At 49.4% G+C, this 11,722-nt stretch overlaps 1 protein-coding gene across 1 annotated transcript; it reads right to left on the bottom strand.

Annotated features, from left to right (window-relative positions):
- Nucleotides 1–9,852: 9,852 nt before the first annotated feature.
- Nucleotides 9,853–10,931, bottom strand: LOC125538732 (S-adenosyl-L-methionine-dependent methyltransferases superfamily protein). Its single transcript, XM_048702006.2, has 2 exons — nucleotides 10,383–10,931; nucleotides 9,853–10,266 (listed from the first exon to the last, which is right to left on the bottom strand). The coding sequence occupies exons 1-2, from the start codon at nucleotides 10,866–10,868 to the stop codon at nucleotides 9,952–9,954; spliced, it is 801 nt and encodes a 266-aa protein (XP_048557963.1). The 5' UTR covers nucleotides 10,869–10,931; the 3' UTR covers nucleotides 9,853–9,951.
- Nucleotides 10,932–11,722: the final 791 nt, after the last annotated feature.

Here is an 11,722-nt window from a genome sequence, read left to right as displayed (position 1 = left end):
GTGGACTAGTTGCGTAGAGGGCACCGTACTATCAAGAGGGGGTCCGCTGGGGTTTTACTTGGGTGGAATCATCACGTACACATGAGCTTCTCACCCTCCGAGCTTTTCCTGTCCATTGAAGAGATCTCTCCTCTCTTCCTTGTTCTGTCTAGGTCTAAGCGGCAGTACCGCGCACCCAGCGGTAGTACCGCTGAGAAGCCACAAGCGGCAGTATCGCTTCGCAACGGTAGTACCGCCGTGGCTCCACAGCAGTAGTACCGCTGGGGGCCTGTCTCCTCCGCTGGTCCTCAGCTTATTTGAGAGATCCCTTCTCTCTCTCTCGCGCGCGCCCCAGCGGTAGTACCGCACTGCCTGCGGTACTACGGCCGAAGGGTCACAAGCGGCAGTACCGCTCCACAGCGGTACTACCGCCCTTGACCCCACTGCCGTAGTACCGTTGGGTAGTTTGGCTCCTACCGCCTCGATTCAAGAGGTCTTTTTCTCGTGTCGGGTTTTGCGGCACTAGTCACGGTTGTAGTGGCGGTAGTACCGTTCCAGGAGCGGTAGTACCGCCCTACCACCGCGGTAGTACCGCATTTGGGTCTGTTCCCTACTAAGTCTCCTCAGCGCGGCAGTACCGCTGGTTGGCGCGGCAGTACCGTCGCCTGGCGGTAGTACCGCCCCCTCTCAGCGGTAGTACCGCCCTGTGCGGGGCTGGTTGGTGGGGGGCAACGGGATTGTTGCCCCCACTATAAAAGGGAGTCCCCTTCCTTCTTCTCACCCACCTCTTCCTCCCCCAAGCTCCATTTATTGCTCAAGCTCCATTAAATACTCCAAGCTTCATTTCCGCCCGATCTATCTCTCTAGCCAATCAAATTTGTTGATTTGCTCGGGAGTGGTTGAGAAGGCCCCGATCTACACTTCCACCAAGGGATTTTCGATTCCCCCACTCATCCCTAGCGGATCTTGTTACTCTTGGGTGTTTGAGCACCCTAGACGGTTGAGGTCACCTCAGAGCCATATTCCATTGTGGTGAAGCTTCGTGGTCTTGTTGGGAGCCTCCGATTAAGTTGTGGAGATTGCCCCAACCTTGTTTGTAAAGGTTCGGTCGCCGCCTTCAAGGGCACCAATAGTGGAATCACGGCATCTCGCATTGTGTGAGGGCGTCAGGAGAATACGGTGACCCTAGTGGCTTCTTGGGGAGCATTGTGCCTCCACACCGCTCCAACGGAGACGTACTTCCCCTCAAAGGAAGGAACTTCGGTAACACATCCTCGTCTCCACCGGATCCACTCTTGGTTATCTCTTACCTTTACTTGTGCAAGCTCTTTATTATTTCTACCCTTGCTTGCTCGTATGCTTGTTGTTATTGCATCATATAGGTTGCTCACCTAGTTGCACATCTAGACAACCTACTTTGATGCAAAGTTTAATTTGGTAAAGAAAATCTAAAAATTGGTAGTTGCCTATTCACCCCCCCTCTAGTCAACCATACCGATCCTTTCACTAATGTAATGGATCAAGTCAATCACATCATTCTCCTAATGATGTGATCCCATTAATCAAATGACAACTCATGTCTATGGCTAAGAAACATAACCATCTTCGATCAACGAGCTAGTCAAGTAGAGGCATACTAGTGACACTCTGTTTGTCTATGTATTCACACATGTATTATGTTTCCGGTTAATACAATTCTAGCATAAATAATAAACATTTATCATGAAATAAGGAAATAAATAATAACTTTATTATTGCCTCTAGGGCATATTTCCTTCAGAAGGCTCATTGCCTCAGCAGGTCGAGCGGTCATGGTCAAGTCGGTCGTCATGGTGATTGTTGTCTACTACATGAAGGTGTTAGATTTAATGGTGGATGTCAAGAAGAAGATCGATGCCCTCAGATGTGCTTTTATTTGGGCAGGTTGTGATAAGGTCACAGGTGGAAAATGCAAGATAGATTTGGAACAAGTGTGCAAGTCCAAACTGCATGGAGGCCTAGGAATCATAAATCTTGAAAAGTTTGCCATCGCCCTTCGCCTCTGGTGGCTATAGGCCGAGTGGCTCCACCCGGACAAGCCATGGGTTGGCTTGGGAACCCCTTGTGATGACAACGACCGAAATATTTTTGCCGCAACTATCAAGGTCCAAGTTGGCAATGGCTTGCGTCCCAAGTTTTAGGAGTCTCCTTGGCTCGATGGAATTAGACCCAAAGACATGGTACCTAAAATATATGAATTGTCGAAGAAGGAGAATTCCTTGGTTCGAATGGCTCTACACGGCAACTTCTGGACTTCCCAGGTGGACATTCTTCGCGGCATCACTGTCAAACACCTCTCTGAGTTTGTCACCCTTTGGGAGAAGGTCTCCCATATCCACCTCGACATCGACACGCCCGACACTATAACTTGGAAGTTCACCACTGACGGACACTACTTGGCGACGTCAGTCTACAAGGCGCAGTTTTTTGGCCATACTGACACGGACATGATACCGACCGTTTGGAAGATTTAGCTGCCTCCTAAATGCAAGTTCTTTGCTTGGTTGGCAATCAACAATAGGATTTGGACAGTGGATACGCTTCAGCATCGTGGGTGGCTAAACTGTAACCTTTGTCCCCTATGCAAGCAGGTTCAAGAGTCGACGGCCCACCTTTTATTCCAATGCAGATACACTATGAGAGTTTGGCACATGAACAAAGATTGGTTAGGTCTCCATGATGTGCATCCTTCTGATTGGAGTGACGTGGCTTCCGTTAAAGAGTGGTGGAGCCACAATGCTACCAAGAAGACCCAATCACGAAGACCACTTGCTTCCTTGATGCTTCTTATCTTTTGGGAGTTGTGGAATGAGAGGAATGCGCGGATCTTTCGTAATAATGCCGTCCTAGTTGGAGTCATCGTCGCTAGGATTAAAGAGGAGACGTCGCTTTGGAGTATGGCGGGGGCGAGGCACTTGGGTAACATAATGCCGCGTGAGTGATTGTTGTAATTGGGCGATGGGCCTTAACCTCTTAAAGTTCCCTCTTAATCAATGAAAATGACAAATCTTTTGGCTCGTTTTAACATAAAAACAAAAAATACAGCATTATAATTTGACTGCTCATGTATGCAACAAACTTATCGCTGTTCCCAAGCTATATAGACTAGCATAATACCCATGCGTTGCCACGGAACAAACAAACAAATAGAAATTGATCAATAATCAAATAGTATTAACACATGATCATTGATCTTTAGTTCCTAGGCAAACATAAAGAAAATGGCAGAGGTGGCGGCTCGTCGGGGATGACGGTTAGATGGTGAGTCCTCGTGGCGGCGCCAGTGGCGGTGGATCTTGGGATCCTGCACCCGGGGATGTCGTAGGATGCGCGTGGTGGCCGGAGCTTTCCTCCAGCGTCGACGGCGCGTGATGCAGGATCGCGGCGGCAGTTGCTGTTTGATGTGTGATGACAACGGCTCGCGCGACGGTGTGTGCTCCCTTTAGCACCCGGAATCGGGGCGGCGGCCCCTCTTCATCAACGGTGGCGGACTCCGGAACCGTGTGGGCGATTCGGAGTCTGGATCACGAGGTGGTGAAGGCCTTCTGAGGCTGGTGGCGGTATGGGATGTCCCTTCCATCAACATATCGGGTTTGATGTGACTCGACAGGTGACACATGTGCCTCTTTCGGAGTTGTCGGGCGGTGCCTGTCGCCGGCAGGTGAAGCCACCGATGGATGCGCTACCGGCGGATGCTACGCATGACATCTTATATGGAGACATCAAGTCATGCCTGCTACCGACAGGTGATGCACGGTGGCTCTATCGAAGGTCTCATGTTTAGCCTATTGTTGTCAGATCGGAGGTGCTGCAACAGTAGCGGGAGGCAGGCGGTATGAGACGTCTTTGTCTTCCGTTGTCGAGGTAGGTATCCGGCTATCAAGGTGTCAATAGACGGATAAGGGCTGATGGTACAGACAGCTTCAAAGATGAGTTTATGCACTCCAGTGGAAACAAGATCTCTGACCAGACTGTCATCGCGTGATGTGTGTCGTGTCCTTGCTGAAGATGGTGGATTGAAGCTTGTCTTTGGGGATGAGAATCCGGAGTTCAACCTTGTGGTGGACTCACCATCATCGGCGCATGTGCAGTCATTCCTTCTTAAAGGCGTAGCCTAGGAGTTATGTATTCTCGTTTATGTTGTGTCTTATATATAGGAATTAGTGGCTATTCAGGGGAGGTACTGTCGCGAGGTATACGGCCTCAGGGTTTGTTTTCCGATTTATTTCTGGGTCGATGGTGTCCGGCTGCTGGATTTTACACTTTTAATAATATATGGCTGCATGCATCGTCTTGAGGCCGGGGGTTATCCTCGTTTTCAAATGAAAAATCACACCATCGCTTAGCTGTTAAAATACGAAAAAATAGTTGAATCAAGGCCTAGTCGCTTCGTATTAAAATCTGAAATAAAAACAACTGAATCAAGGCCTAGCACTGGGTGGTACTGAATTATAACCTACTCATCTGCTTGTTCGTAGATAACAATATAACATGATCGGTGCATGTGCAACTATGACACGAAGAATCAAGGAGAAAAAGAATGAAACATGTCCATGTTAATTACTTATCAGTCTGATGCATATCAAGTTTACAACATATAGTGCATCATAAACAGATTATAATGGCAAACACCACAACACAAGATGTCAATGAGCTCTCCTGCAAATTACCTCAAACATGAACATCAACTAAATTAAATTGGCCAATCACACTGATCTCGCTTATCCACGTAAAAAAACATCTCCTGTTCATAGCTCATAACAGTGAACTCCTCACCCTGATATGCTAGGCTCACCATGGTATTGCTAATAAGTAATAACACCGTGGGGCCCCCAAGCCCTCCGTTGCATTGATAAGTGTGGCATTGTTGTGGTGCAAACATGATTGGAAAGCAAGTGGAACACCTACAAAAAATAGCATGGAATTTGGTGATAAAGAACACCCCATCCGCATTGAAACAACTAATTCTTATCATGAAACAAATCCATCCATTATTGGAATGCAGCTCTTCCAAGCAGCAAAATCAACAATCTCAACTTCTCATCTAGTAAGCGTGCAAGTGCAATGCACGACAACCTTACGTAAAGAAAATTCTCATTCATTCTAGAATTTTTTTAACCATTCACTATAGTTACAAGGCACATAATCTCTTATAGAGCACACAATGAAGGTATGTTTACATATTTCCTAAAATGCTACTATGAATATCTTTATAAAAAAATCTTGTAAGCTATATATAATTCAATACCATCTGCATCTGCATCCTAGTGCTAGAAGCAAACAAAGCACTTTTGCACACGAACCTTAACGACGACCTTCCTTACTTTATCAGCTGCTCGCCGTTTGTGCCATCGCCATCGACCCCCACAAAAAAATGTCACCGCCATCGATGGTGGCTTAACCTTAGGCACACCACACCGGCTATGAAAGACATGATTGTGACCATGGGTTTTGCGGCACTCGTGTGCATCGTACCAGGCCATGCTGCTCTCAACTCCAACCATGAAAGTGAGTACCTAGTGCAAACTGATGAAACAATCAGTACATGCTGCCAGGTAGCTCAAGAACGTCTCTTAAGGACATCAGTAGAGCAGTGATTGGTTGAAGCCTGAGTTGGACGTAAATCAATTTTCTGTTGATTTTAAAGTGTGATGAACATATCAGGTTACCAATTTTTTTTACTATCTCCTTATATAGTTCTAATTTGGCTAATGACATGCTGGAAATTGCGTTTTGAAAAACAAGTTGTAAACCAGGACAATAGGATGTGATATTTATGTCTTAGTCTTAACATGTAAATAACGCTTGTATATACATCTCGGGTCAGATGAGTGATGAGAAAAAAATGAAGAAGTAGTTGGGATTGCGGGTGAGAAGTCAACACCCAATCATCATAGGTAGAGAGAGTCCGCCAAATCTCTGATATAACACTAACGAGGCCAACCAATTAATTTTAACTTGTCAAATGGATGCTAAGGGCAATGCGTACACAAAGAGAAATAATTGCAAAAAAAAGTTAGACCCATGGAAGCAAAATCTCACTTGAGTTTTTTCCTTAAGAAATAGAGTCCACACCCCAGTCAGTATGCATAACAGCTAGCTTTAGTCGTCTGACAGTATTTGTAGTACTGTGAACTTGATAATAGATGAGCGTAAAGAGAGGCACGGTCATGGAAGAGGAGGTGTCGAGCGGTCGCCGGAGAGTGCCGCGATCGATGGACATGGAGGGATTGGGTGGTCCTGGGAGATGGGGGTGAGGATGTGGATGGGTCATGTTTGGGGGAAGAGATATCTCGGAAGACAAACCTGAAGGTCGGGGAGGAGTTGGAGATCGTGCGAGTTGTTTCGCTTTTTTTCCTGTCCTCGAACATGGGTTGTTCCCTTCGATCTTTTTAGCATGGGGGGGTCGAACGAGGTTCAACCATCATGACGTTTGATTGCCCTATTTAATAGTAGAGATACATCATCTGAAGCCGACCGATAATCTAGTTTGAACTTTGAACACAAAAGTAACAAACGACCGATAATCTAGTTTGAGCTTTGAACAGAAAACTAACAGAACGGCATGATCTCTTATTCCGGTAGATCCGATAAAATCTGTTACGTGGCCGGCCGGCGGGCTCAGGAGCTCCACTCGTCCCCGAGGTATCTGGCGTTGGGCTTCCTTGTTCTTGCTTCCTTGCGTTCGGTTCCTTCTACTCCCGCCGTCGAGCCTCCACGCGGCCCCAACTCCGAGCTCTCCAGCTCCTCCACGACCGGCAGCGAGGCCATCCGGCGCCTGAAAGCGGCGAACTCCGCGGCCTGCGTCCTCAGCCCGGCGGCGGACGCGGCGTGCCTGCGGCGCGCCTCCGCCAGTTTCTTGGCCCCCGGCCTACGCACGAACGCCGCGGCGGTCTGCTCGCCGGCCTCCGCCTCCTTGGCCGCCCTGTCGAGCAGCCGGAGGGCGGTCTCCTCGGCGAGCGCGGCCACGGCGTCGAACTCCCTCGCGGGCACCGGCTTCCCCGCCGCAACTTCCGCCTCCGTGACGGAGGCGAACTGCCGTAGAATCTCTGCCCCCTTGGTGAACGCCTTGCCGCCTTCGTCGAGTGTCTGCACCGCGCTCTCCCACGCCATCGTCGGACGGACCATGCGGCGCGTCCTGATCAACTCGTAACACGCACTGATGGATCGGCGGACTACGCGGTGTTGGGTGGCAATTCAACCGATGGTGCGAACGAACTTGGGCGCTCGCCCCCTGCTGACTTATATGATCGACTCGAGCGTAGCGCGTACGTGTACCGTGTACGAGTCGATCTTCGATTCCCAGAGAAACACACGAGAGCAGACGAGCTCTCACCGTAGGTTTAGATTATTATGCGAAGCGCATTGTATTCATTGCATGCGTGAGGTATATATACACCAAACAGATCTCAATTATCTAGCCTAGGACCCTAGGTCTAAACTAACTACAGAATAAATACAGAGGTTTTAACCGTGAGAAGATAGAATTGCAGCGTCAGCGGAGATGATGTCTAGGCTGGAAGGAAAACTTTGGAAAGTTGTCGAAAGCAAGGTTTTTAACTTCGTAAACAAAATGATTTCGGGTCTCACCGAAATATGCGAAATTTCATAGGATTTAAAGATTTGAAACCTCATTGAATTATTTTGAAATTAGTTTGAATCTGGCTTGAAATTTTAGACTAAAAATACTTCAGACCCCATCGAAATATGCAGAATTTCGTTAAAATTTTTATTCCTGATCGTAAGCAACAACCTGCAGGTGATTGACAAGAGCACCGACGGATCCACAAGCGTCCGCACCGATGCCTCTGTCCGCTACGTCCCTCTGACCAGTCGCTCTGCTTGCAACTGAGATCCTTCGCTCTAGATTCTGGAAATGTGTGTGTGTATATATGAGAGTCTATTATCGTGTCCACCAATGCAGCGTGTGATGGTTTTTTGGTTTTGTAATGCTTATCGCTGGTCTTCGATCTTGTCCACCTATATCCTTGTTTTTACGTGCCTGTTGTGACGATTTTCATCCATTTTTCGTAAATTAACTGAGCAATTCTCTTCGATCTTTTTTAATAAATAAGGCTCTAAGTAACCACATTTCAAAATAAGTTTAGAAATTATTGGCGTTTGTTTGGTCTTTCTACGGCATGATTTGCTGCACTTTAAGTCCAGTTCAGGTGCAAATTTCTCAAACTTCAAGATAAGGATGCACCATTAGGGCTTCTTTGATTCAAAGGATTCTCAGAGGAATTTTGGGCCTTCTTTGGTTCATACGCTTGCAGATGGTGCGTAGGAATAAGAAACTTATAGGAAATGAGATGACATGCATCTCAAATTCTATGAGTAAGAATAGGAAAAAAAAATGTCATTTGTTCGCATCATACAAATTTTTTCATTGAGTCTAGACTCATGTTTATTTTTCTTTGAAATGTGGAGGATATGAACTAATCCTGTGTAGGAATAGGAATCCGTTTCTATGAACCAAATGGCTCTAAAGAAAAAAAATCTTATAAGAATTCTATTCTATAAAATTCCTCCAAACCAAAGAAGGCCTTGGAGGATTCTACTCCTTATGAATTTCTCCTATGTAGGTTGTTTGATTCGTGGGATTGTAAACCATATGAATTTTTTCATATGATTCATTTGCACTAGACTCCACTCAAACCTCTTTGAAAGAATCCTACGTTTTTCTATGCACAATCAAACATTTATACAATCATTAGGATTTAAGATGACATGCCACTTTAATCTCATGTTTTTTTATTCATACGTTTTGAAAATCCTACGAATCAAAGAGGACCTTAGAATTTGACTGCTCATGTGGGTAGGTCTTACATGTGCAACAAACGTATCGCTGTTCCCAAGCTATATGTATATACATCATCTGAAGCTGACCGATAATCTTAGTTTAAACTCTGACCAGAAAAGTAACAAACGACCGATAATCTAGTTTGAACTTTCAAGACAAAGGTAACAAACGGCATGATCTCGTATTCTGGTAGGAGTAGATCGTATGAAATCAGTTGTGGAGTAGCAGTGTTGGAGTGTCCGATGGCCGGCCGGCGGGCTCAGGAGCTCCACTCGGGCCCGAAGTATCTGGCGTTGGGCCTCCTTGTTCGTTGTTCCCTGCGTCCGGATCCTTCGACTCCCGCCGTCAAGCCTCCACGCGGTCTCAACTCGGAGCTCTCGGGCTCCTCCACGACCGGCAGCGAGGCCATCCGGCGCGTGAAAGCGGCGAACTCCGCGGCCTGCGTCCTCAGCCTGGCGACGGAGGCGGCGTGGCTGCGGAGCGGCTCCACCAGTTTCTCGGCCCCCGGCCTACCCACGAACGCCGCGGCCGTGTGCTCGGCGTTCCCCACCTCCTCCTCCGCCCTGTGGAGCAGGCGGAGGGCGGTCTCCTCGGCGAGCGCGGTCGCGGCGGCGAATTCCCTCGTGGGCACCAGCTTCCCCGCCGCAAGGTCCGCCTCCGTGACGGCGGCGAACTGCCGCAGGATCTCTGCCCCCTCGGTGAATTCCTTCTCGCCCTTGGCGAATCTCTGCACCGCCTTCTCCCACGCCATCGTCGGGCGGATCATTGCGCCGTGCCCTAATCAACTCGTAAGTTCGACGGGCTACGGTGTTGGATGGCTGGACGCGGCAATGCAGCGGCGTGAACTTGGGGTATTGGACGCGCGCCCCCTGCTGGCTTATATGGCCGACCACTCCGACTGCCCGCGGGATCGTGGCGCGTCGTGTACGACTAGTACGAGTCAGTCTCGGACTCCTATCTCCAGATGAACGCGGGTCTGAAATACTACGTTACAGGCAGCGTGCCAGTACTGTTTCGTACAGAAACTTCCGTATTTCGTATGTATATATACATACTCTATGTTACTCTTGGCATTTCCAACATTCGGACATGTTTTCTGCTCTTGGCATTTCTACGTAAATCGAAGAATTTCACATGGGCTTGAAGTTTCTGTACGAGATGACGGCGTAAAACGGGTCAGAGTTGGCCTGCCCGAACAGCCTCAGCAGGGCCTCCAGCGGCGACGAGCCCGACTTGCCGCCGGCGTCGGAGGGCGGCAGCCTCCGGACCACCTCCGGCTGCGTGAAACCTTCGACGCACTGGAAGTACTGCGTCACGAGCTGGACGCGGCTGTAGGCGGACCCCTCCCGCCACGCGCCGATGGCCTTCTCGTAGAACATCCGGTTGCTGAAGCTCATGATGCACACTCCGCCCGGCTTCAGCACCCGGTAGATCTCCGCGAAAACCTTACAAGGAAATCAGTATGCAGTGAGCATATGAACTGATCGAACAGTTAATATGTATCAATTGTGTGGTGGAGAGAAGAAGAGGATAAGAACACACGGTGGTGGATGGCACATACTTTTTCTGGCGACTGCAGGTACTGCACGCTCACGGTGCAGAGAACGGCGTCGAGGGAGGCGCTCTCGAGCTCCAGCCGCTGCTCCCGGTTGAGGTCGCTGACGAAGAAGTAGTCCAGGCGCGGGTTCTTGGCCAGCTCCTGCGCGTTGAGCCCGTGGCCGACGACGCGCCGGAACCGCATCTCCGGGGGCAGGTGGCTCACCCAGGAGCTCATGAGGTCCAGCACGTCCGACTCCGGTCGCAGCCGCTCCCTGTAGAGGTCGGTGAGCGTGGCGAGGAAGCCGTCGTCGACGTGCTTGACGAGGCGCGGGAACGCGTAGAAGTCGCGGTCGGAGCGCGGGTCCAGCTTCGCGCGGCCCTCGGGCTGGAGCACCTGCCGCCGGATGTTCCCGGCCGAGGACGGCGACGGCTGTGCGCTGCCGGAGCATCGCGGTTGGGGCAAGAGCGGCCGCGACGGACGCAGCGTTTGCGGCGGAGCGCAGAGCATGTTTGCTCCTTCTCTGTTTCCGTGGAGACTGGACACTCACTCGTTAATTTGTTCACGTGGCGTTATTATACCATGTTGAGGTTTTTTTACAGCATCTCTACCAGATCCCATCCTATCCCATGCTTTTAAGAGATCTCTAGCGGATCCGTAAAATGCCCCACGGCCCCGACCCGGAAAATAACCGCCGTTTCAGGCTGAAAAAATTGTCCCGGACATGTCCTGCGAAAACCTTTAACCTGGTTTTTTTTTCCTGAGGAGCTATATATTAGACCCCTTAAGCTGTATATATGTGCAGTTTCCCCTATCGGCAGAAAATTTTGACAGGGCGGAAGTTTCAGCTCGTGCGCTCTATTCCGCTGCCGCATCTCGCCGTTGATTCTGATTGCCCCTGGCCATCCCGCGCCATCGAGTAGTTCCGCCGCCTTCCGTCGCATCTTTTCCACCGGTTTGCGAGCTTGTGGGTGGCCATCCATCCCGTGGATGCGTGGCCGACGTCTCCATGGATTCATCACGGAGCTTCACTCGGGGCCTCGTTGCAGTCAGAAGAGGTTGTTTCGGGCGCGCTTGATCCCTGATTCTTCCTCGCAACTGTCGTGCCGGCGCCGCAGGTTTGGGGCCGCACGACCATGGGAAGTAGGGGCGGCGGATTTGCTACCAATCATTGATGGGAAGAAGCAACGCCTTCTTGCCGCGAAAGGTAATTTCTCCAAAAGTTTCCGTGCGTTTTACTTTTACGAGACGGTTGATTTGTAGATTAAATCGCGGACTAATTTTTTAGATGGATGACTGGAGTCGTCAAGTCAGATGACTTCGACATAAAGGATGTGCTTTTTGATGATGATGTCAAGCACCTA

The sequence above is a fragment of the Triticum urartu genome, chromosome 2A, assembly GCF_056163025.1.
Source record: "Triticum urartu cultivar PI428250 chromosome 2A, HENAU_Tu73, whole genome shotgun sequence".
NCBI classification, from domain to species: domain Eukaryota; kingdom Viridiplantae; phylum Streptophyta; class Magnoliopsida; order Poales; family Poaceae; genus Triticum; species Triticum urartu.
This window is presented reverse-complemented; position numbering and strand designations above follow the sequence as displayed.

Excerpts from the sequence above, each read along its gene's own strand:
- LOC125538732 (XM_048702006.2), bottom strand. The coding sequence starts at position 10,868 with ATGCTCTGCGCTCCGCCGCAAACGCTGCGTCCGTCGCGGCCGCTCTTG. Across the intron at positions 10,267-10,382 it reads ACCTGCAGTCGCCAGAAAAA|GTTTTCGCGGAGATCTACCG; the intron begins GTATGTGCCATC and ends TTTCCTTGTAAG.